The sequence below is a fragment of the Lampris incognitus genome, chromosome 3, assembly GCF_029633865.1.
Source record: "Lampris incognitus isolate fLamInc1 chromosome 3, fLamInc1.hap2, whole genome shotgun sequence".
Taxonomy (NCBI): domain Eukaryota; kingdom Metazoa; phylum Chordata; class Actinopteri; order Lampriformes; family Lampridae; genus Lampris; species Lampris incognitus.
In genome coordinates this window covers 29,159,033-29,167,964 of record NC_079213.1, presented here as the reverse complement: position 1 = coordinate 29,167,964, position 8,932 = coordinate 29,159,033, and the positions used below count along the sequence as shown (strand labels likewise).

The 8,932-nt window shown below is 43.4% G+C and overlaps 1 protein-coding gene across 1 annotated transcript; it reads right to left on the bottom strand.

The window, feature by feature from the left end:
• Positions 1 to 2,218: 2,218 nt before the first annotated feature.
• LOC130109595 (NADH-cytochrome b5 reductase 3) lies at positions 2,219 to 8,460 on the bottom strand. The gene is made up of 9 exons (XM_056276560.1): positions 8,294 to 8,460; positions 7,722 to 7,847; positions 7,399 to 7,471; positions 7,137 to 7,243; positions 6,910 to 7,039; positions 5,863 to 5,946; positions 5,620 to 5,705; positions 4,525 to 4,624; positions 2,219 to 3,240 (listed from the first exon to the last, which is right to left on the bottom strand). The coding sequence occupies exons 1-9, from the start codon at positions 8,312 to 8,314 to the stop codon at positions 3,068 to 3,070; spliced, it is 900 nt and encodes a 299-aa protein (XP_056132535.1). The 5' UTR covers positions 8,315 to 8,460; the 3' UTR covers positions 2,219 to 3,067.
• Positions 8,461 to 8,932: the final 472 nt, after the last annotated feature.

Here is an 8,932-nt window from a genome sequence, read left to right as displayed (position 1 = left end):
CCAAAGTAACGGGGAGTGCAGTAGAGAGGTGAAAAAGAGAGTGCAGGCAGGTTGGAGTGGGTGGAGAAGTGTGTCAGGAGTGATTTGCGACAGAAGGGTATCAGCAAGAGTTAAAGGGAAAGTTTACAAGATGGTTGTGAGACCAGCTATTTTATATGGTTTGGAGACAGTGGCACTGACGAAAGGACAGGAGGCGGAGCTGGAGGTGGCAGAGTTGAAGATGCTAAGATTTTCACTGGGAGTAACGAAAAAGGACAGGATTAGGAACGATTATATTAGAGGGACCGCTCAGGTTGGACGGTTTGGAGACAAAGCAAGAGAGGCAAGATTGAGATGGCTTGGACATGTGTGGAGGAGAGATGCTGGGTATATTGGGAGAAGGATGCTGAATATGGAGCTGCCAGGGAAGAGGAGAAGAGGAAGGCCAAAGAGGAGGTTTATGGATGTGGTGAGGGAAGACATGCAGGTGGCTGGTGTGACAGAGGAAGACGCAGAAGACAGGAATAAATGGAAACGGATGATCCGCTGTGGCGACCCCTAACGGGAGCAGCCGAAAGTAGTAGTAGTAGTAGTAGTAGTCTTAGTATGTCCCCCGCCAGTACCCCTCTTCCATAAAGTGTTATTTACCAGTCTGTCCACGCAGTGATTGCCATTTGGGATTAGTTGAATGACGCATGTCTCCAGTGAGAGTAGGCAGCCTGATGGGAGATGGGCCGAGACTGATACTTCTTTTCACCCTTGTCAAATGTGTAGGCTATTCATTCATATCAAGGGTCAGATAGAGAGAGAGGAGGAGGGCTCATGTTTGTGTTCTTTGACGCTAATAGCCTCGTTATACAAGTGGGGGGAAAGACAGAATGATATCGCCAACGTCTGTTCTTTCATTTACCACAACTTGTGATTCCTCAGATGGCCTCACTTCATGAGTCATTAGGCTAAAGGCCTATTGCTGATTTAGATATCAAAATATCGTAAAAAGATGAGTTGCAGGTTCGTTCCATCCACATTAACCATCCAAGCGGGTAGTGTGCAGACTACCCGTTCTGGCGGGTAATCTGCACATTAACCGTTTTTTCACATTACTTGTAACATATACATGGTCTACATCTCTCGGAAATAATGCTAATTAACATTCACGAACGTCCTGCAATCCTCAAGTGAAGGTTTATCAATTTACTGTTTATATTCTGCGTCCAATTCCGTCTCAGTTTGATACAGCGGCCATATTAAACACACGAGCTAACAGATGATGACGTACTAGTGTGTGAACGCGTGGATGTTTTTATTTCGTCTGTCAGTCAAAATGTGAATGGGCGGGTCTTATCCCTTTGGGCGTGGCCACTGCTCAACCGTGGTTTTGAGCACTTTTGTGAAAACCGGGTGTAGGAGACACGTGTGTTTTAATGAATTATCACTGACGTTTAGTGAATTGCCATTAGGGGAAACACCAGTGTTGAGTCTGGTCTATCCTATTCTACACCGCTAGACCAAGACCCTTAAACAAATGAACGGGGAAACGGGTAGTCCCCCCCCCCCCAAAAAAAACTAATCAGACTTCAAAGTTCAGAACTAACACAGGATCTGTTTGTTTTACCAGTCTTGGAATCTGTGCAGTCGAACGGGAGGTGAAGTTGGAGATGAGACTAAGATTATTGACTAATGGTGGATTTTCAAACTTTGCTCACATGATTGAATCCACATGTGGATCAAAAGATACAGATGTGCAGTAAATTGTAGATGTAAAGGCAGCAGTCGTCGTCAGGGGAGTCCCTCGCAGACTTAGTTGTGTGACACTGGTTTGTTGTGTAAATCCATTTGGGTGGGGTTGAAGGAATGGCGGGTTGCAGATTACCTGGCATTTATTGGGTGTGGTCCTGTATTTACCATGTCCACAACACTGCACACCATCGTGGATTGATTCTACCACGGTTAACATTAAATGGAAGAGTTGATACAGTTGTATTGTACTTTGGAGAGAGGCATCCAGAAGCCATGTGAGTTTTAATGAAAAGTTTGTAAAACCTGATTTAAAAAAAAAAATCTTGAATAATGTACAAAGATGAACTGAATTGCACATGTTAAGATGTAAGAAGGTGGTTCGGTGGGCCGACACAAAGTAGAAACGTGACAGGGGGACTGCAGGCATTTCATAAGACAAACTCAAGTTTCTCATTTAAGCTGTACACAGAAAAGTCAAGACTTGACCAAAAAAACGGTCTTGCTATTCAGTTTTAATGTGCGATTGCTATAAACACACGCAAAAAGAATTCATGACACTGATACAGATCTTTAATTTGACATTTTTATGTTGCATAAATACACACAATTAGCCAATGATGCCCGACTTGTATAATGGCTGGCAAACATTTACCACAAAAATCAGTAACAATGCCAAGTTCAACAAACTCCCTCATAAAACAGGTTTTAGCAAAAATGACATAATATGCCATGTCAGTGTACAGCTACAACACATTCTCAGAAAACTATAACATTTTTTGCATGACATTGTATAAATGGAGCGGGTGACCATAACTCTTAAAACGTGCATAAAAACAGGTGTTGCTTAACCAAAGCTTTGCATGTGTTAAGGCACTCTGAAAAAAGCCAAAGGTAAACATCATTCCTTCAAATATTGAATGGGGGAAAAAGAACCAAAATTATGGTTCACGGTAGGATGATAGATTTTATGACGGCTCATAATTGCTTACTCACGTTCACATGAACAGTCAAATGTCATGTATCCTACCCAATCTCAAAAATATATACTCCTCAACACACCGACAGTTGGAAAAACACTACAGATGTTCATTATTAACAGGTTTATTCCATTTTCAATTCCAAATAATGCTTCCACATTCACTGATAGTGTACTTACTCACCTGCTTGTGACGTTAAATGGTCCACACTGTGATTCTGTTGCATGATCACCATCATGACAAATATATAGTGCAATGCTCCCTTGCAGCTATGAGAGTGCTTAGATGCTTTAGGGGTAAAGACAATAACTGAGCCACAGGGGTATCTTTATAACTACCCCGAAGCCTGATCCTTTGGCATGTAAGGACTTCTAGAAGCTGAATCTCTGACTTTCAGAATGACCAACTTTATCCAGATTGGGGTTGCAGGCATACTGGATCATAGGAGGTGGTCCACACATAAGGATGAGGGTGTCACCATCAGGTGGAGGCAGGTGGTCCCTGATCATATCGTCGCTGATGAAGCCTTGGCTGTAGTCCCAGTCTGAAACACAGAGATGGGCCAGTGTTTACAAAGAACAAAAGATCAACACAAAAGGAAAAAAGTGGCAGAATGGCCTGATGGCTTACAGTGACTATCAACAATCGCATTAACCTTCCACTCAAATTAGATCAGGAATCAGGAACACTTGATTTGTCATTTCATTTCATGTACGCAAGTACATGAAATGAAATGCCGTTTTCCTCAGCCCACAGCAGTGCAACACAAAGACAAAAACGCATTCAAGAAGTACAAGAACACACAAACTAAACAAAAAAATCACTGTCCAAGGGAATGAATGCTAGCCAGGATGACGGTCAGAACTGCTGGTTTGCACGAGCCAGCAGCCAGCCCAGCCTGCCCCACTTCCACGCCCTGTCAGACCGTCCTGTTTTTCCTCCTCGGGCGCAGCTCCAGGCAGGGGCCATGGTCCATGTGCCCACCGGACAAAGATCTCCCAGTCAGACATCCTCGAGACACCACCCCGCAAGCCACATGACAACATCAAAAACACCACAGTCAACGCCAGTTTAGGTGCCGCCAGACCACCCTCGGTGTTATCGGAACTGCCGGTCTGCATGGGCTAGCAGTTAGCTTAGCCTGCCCCGCTTCCGCGTCCTATCAGACCACCCTCGGTGTTACCTCCTCGGGTGCAGCTCTGGTCAAGGCCGTGGTCCCTGGGCCCAAAGGATGCAACAGACCAAGGTCTCCCAGCCGATCCAGCAGCAGCTCTCCCAGCCATTAAACAAAGACAAAACTTAGACATGGACAAAGACACCGCATGGACGGTACTGGGTGAGGCTGCCGCAAATGCAAATTCGCGCCGCCATCCTCCCACACCTGTACTGGGTGAGCCCGCTGCAAATGTGAATTCATGCCACCACCTTCCCACACCGGAAGCGGAAGTTCCTTACTAGGGTCAATGCATGACAGGTAGAAATGTTCCCCTTACTTAGTGGGATGCGACTGTAGTAGTTGTCTCCACTACTACTTTTGGCTGCTCCCATTAGGATCATCCATTTCCATCTCTTCCTGTCCTCTGTCACACCAACCACCCACATGTCCTCCCTCACCACATCCTCTTTTCCTCTTGTGTGGCAGCTCCATATTCAGCATCCTTCTCCCAATATACCCAACATCTCTCCTAAGAGTCTCTACCAAATGCTTAAAATTGGGAATGGTAGAGGAAAGTACTGTGGAGGTGTTAACATGCTGTTTACTTAGGATAACAAAAACAGCATGACTGCCTTTCATGACTCACTGTATCGGTCAACAGGAGCGTCTTACCTTCAGGTGCTTTGTCCAGGGTGAACCACAGCTTGAAGCGGTCGGGGTGGTTGACCATGATCTCCTCCAACTCTGGTCGCAATAAGATATCTTTCTCTGTCTGTGAGCATGAAGGAAAAGAGGTGGTGGTGTGGTTTTTTTTTTGGTTTTTTTTTGGTGAGCAACCTAAATTTCAACTCTTAACGCAGCCCATTCCATTCCTGAGAACATCAGAAATCAAATGGCTCGTGCACTGGTATAAATCGAGTTCTGAATGACTCATTTGAGTAGTGCAACAATTCTCAAATGGTACGTCATGAATGATATCTCTGGAGTCATATGTTCTGATATGACCTGCTCCTTGGTGTTTCATACATTCAGGCTTTCGAGCTTTTTAGTATCACCATATGCAGCTGTACTGGTTAAATCAAATCTTCCATTCGTTAAAATAACTGAAGGTTAACTGAACTGGCATTAAACAGCACATGAACCAGCAAATGGTAGACCTACTCTTCTTCTTTTAAGAGACTTAACTTTCTATTCAAGAGTCACATTAGTCATAAATCTGTCTACAAAAACATTCTAAATGTTACTGTTTCTGATCGAAAAAATATTGGGGGCGCATGGGAAAAAAGCCTATTAAAAAAAAAAAGACAAAATACTTTAAAAAAGAAGCCTTTTTTAAAAATAATTCAGTGTAGTCAGCACTAGCTTAACTAGTTTGCAAAATGGTCAAAATGCAAATAATTTCTTATCATAAACCTTAAAATGTATTGCTGAATATATTTGCAAAGTATTTAAATAAGCCATCCATGAATATCCGCTAATGTGAAATTGTGTGAGTATGTGAGCTATTGGACGGACAATTGAAAGTACTGCATGAGGCAGACAGATTGAGGCCGGGGGCACTGGAAACTCGGTAATCACGAAAGGCTCGAAAGTTTGGTGCACTGAAACATCCTGACAGAGAATTGAAATGCCCACCGCTATCGGTAAGTGTTTGTGTTAGTCAATTAGTTGCCTGCACCCAAGCAAAAATCTGTGCTTGTTGAATGAAGTAAAGCACACAATGTTTCGTGCGAAGATCCTACTGGACTCGCTGCTTTGGAGACTAACCTGGTTGGCAAAAAGCAGGTGGCACACTGTTGGGTCCTGAGGATCTTTCATCATGGCAGTGATGACTTGAAGCATGGGAGTGATACCTATGGCAAACACAGATGCCATTAAAATAAGAGCTGTGTGCAAGGGATTGTATCAAGTTCAGCAGCTTTGCTTTTGGAAAATGTGCTTTGGATTTATCCTATAAAGTGTGCACAAAAGAAATTCTTGTGAATGAGGCCAAAAAGTCTTTCTACTTGCCTGTTCCTCCAGCAATCATGCCCACATCTTTGACTTTCCTGATTTCAGGTGGTGCCTTTTTATCTGACTGGATGGCAAATGCGCCTGTGGAGAGACGATAGCAGCATTATGTGAGGGAGTACCAAGACAGATCTCTCGTATCAAGTTGGGATGGGTACCGAAACCCTGTATTAAACGGGCACCGGGGCTAAATGATTAAAGACCGTAGTATTGATAAAATCCAACGTTAACGTTTCTGCTATCGGTATTGGAAAAATTACGAAAATACATTTCCTATTTATTTAGGCTACATAAACGTTATCTTGTACCTTTTTGTATCTCACCAACTCTGTTTCTAATTTACAATAAGATTAAGACATTTGTCTATGATGCATTTTCGCTATTCCCAATCCAGAAGACAGATCTCTCTCACAAGAATGTCTCATGTGAGCCGAGGGGGGGGGCAGCTTTCTCTCTCTCTCTGACACCCCCCCCCCCCCACACACACACACACACATGCACGCGTGCGCAGAGCCTGCTCTTAGTGACAATGGCGGAGAGAACTAAACAGTCAAAAGTCTGGTTACATGTCACTAGAGTCGATGCTGACAATGCTCGTTGCCGCAAGTGCAACAAGTCTTTGCATGTAAGGGCGGAAACACAAGCAATCTTTCAAAACAGCTAGCGAAAGTGCATCAAATATAGGCAGAGAAGTGCAGTTTTCGACTGCCTAGCTCAGTCATCTCTCCTTGTCCCATCCACCTCAGATATGTTATGTATGCTAGCAGCCTAGAGCCCACACGGAGTTAACTAAATTATACACACATAGGTTAATGACTAAAAGTAATGCTCTGTCCAGACATGAGAAAATAAAGCAATGTTAATTCTGTTCTTAATTTGTTTAGTTTTTTTTTCTCTTAAAAAAATAAAAAAAAAACGATAAAGAGTACATTTAAGTACCAGATCGATAAGCAGTAAGAGTAGTAGTACCGTTAAAATCTTAATGATAAGCATCAAGTTAACTATAACCTCTGCATTTATAATTGTACAACATGTTATGGTGCTCACCCTTTCCCTTGTAAACAAGCAGACCACTGGGTCCACGGAAGTCGATCGTATCATTTAGCTTTAGGCTCTCCAGATACTGACTCATCTTCCCACCTTCGGGGAATTTGGGGTGGACATTCTTGAAGTAAATCTGAACATCAGGGTGAATGTGGGGGGGAAAAAAAGCGTTAGAGAATCACAAACAAATTTCACCACTGCAATCATACTGTTTTCTTTACCCCCTTTACCTTCACCACCAAGTCCACATAGCCTTTATCGTCATCACTGGACACAGGAGTGTATGGACGAACCACCAGCTTTCCATCAACTTTTGCTGACAGATAGATGTGCTGCCCTGGAAATGATAGCACAGACAGGACAACTGAAGATCTACATCAGACAACATGCATGAAAATGACAGAGACAGGCAGAAGTGTTTGATTTGAGTATGTTCCTTTTCCCAGTAATGTTAAAATCCAACAACAACTATGGGACACTGAATGTACTAACCGATGGGGAGGCCAAGGATATGTTCTGGGGAGGGCAGGGCAAAGCGGAACTTCCGCGTGTCATGGCTGACAATCTGGAAAGGCAGCAAATGAGTATGCAATCACAGACCAAAAAATACATTGAAGGTATATGGCAAATGCACTTCATGCCAAACAGTATATTGCCTCCCCCCGTGGACAGGTGTTTCAAAACACACGTTTGGTGTAAAGGCTCGGATGGGAGTCACAGCCTGTCAAGAGTCAAATAGTCAAATTCAAAATCCTAAAGGAGACAAGCATCACAGGAAGCAGCAACAATATTTACAGTTAATGTAACCTTGGTACCTGTTTGTCTATTAGCCGTAGGGCATATTTAATGCTAGGGTCCTCTAAGGTGATGGCAGGCCTCTTCTTGGAGAAGAACAGTCTGAAGATGAGGTTGACGATGCTGTCAAAGCCGCCCCGGATCAGCTGTGGTGAAGGGAAAGGGGGGGGGTCTCTTTTATCGTTTGACAATTATCTTCGTTTCAACCTGTGCTCTTTCCGTTTAATGTGACTGAATTACACCGCATTTTAATCGACGAGATGTGCTGTATGACACTTGAGTTTGAGTGACTGGCGGGTATTAAGTACAACTGCATTTACAAAGCTAACGTCAGCTAATCTGCCAAGAAAATTAACGCCTCCTTCTGGGCGTCGTCCTTCGCCCATGGCTGTGCGTATTACATGAAGTGGGTCTATTTTGAGTGTTTTTTTTGTTTGTTAACATTACAGGACATATGAGTCATCCACCGAGCGGAGCCTCCCTCAAGCTCCGTCAGCTAGCGCTAACTCTCTAGCGTTAACTAAGCTAGCGGCTTCGAGCAACGCCAAGCAAGAGACAAACGCAAGCGGACTTTCACGCCGCTTTTACTTACACCGATGATGTAGGACAGCATGTTGGTTTGGTTTGGTTTCCGCGGCTGCAGAAGTACTCTGGGTTTTTTTTAAAGCAAATTCCTCTGGAGGAGTTTTTTCAACTCTCTGCTTCCAGCTGTCAAACCTGCCAGCTCACTCAGCCAACGTCCAGCTGGCCAGTGACTAACTTCCGGACCTCTTCTTCTTCTTTGTGTGTTTTTGGCGGATCGCAATACCAACTTTTACGCGCATACCGGCACCTACCGTACCGAAATGTGCAGAACAGGATCTAGTTTACATTAGTCTAAAAAATATTCTATTAAACAAGCCGGCATTTTTTTTAATTTTTATTTTTTGAGAAATTCATTACCCCTCTGTGTTTCCCACATCTTATCTCCATTTTTTCCTAATATCCCAGCCTCAACCGGCCTTCCTTCATTACATTTGTCACAGTGCATTATTACGTGTTCCGCATTGTCAGTCATATTACAGTGCACACACACATGTGAATTTACTTTTCCCAATAGAAATAGTTTTATTTAAAGCAGTGTAATCAAACCTTAACCTAGATAATAAAACTACCTCCTCTCTTCTACTTCTCCCTTCAACACTGTGCTCTGTCTTTTGTATTATATAGTATGTTCTGCCCTTACTGTCCC

Coding starts and splice junctions, on each gene's coding strand:
- LOC130109595 (XM_056276560.1), bottom strand. CDS start 8,314: ATGCTGTCCTACATCATCGGT. Junction 7,472..7,721: donor TACGGCTAATAGACAAACAG/GTACCAAGGTTA, acceptor CTGCCTTTCCAG/ATTGTCAGCCATGACACGCG. Junction 5,706..5,862: donor CATGATTGCTGGAGGAACAG/GCAAGTAGAAAG, acceptor TGTTTGCCATAG/GTATCACTCCCATGCTTCAA.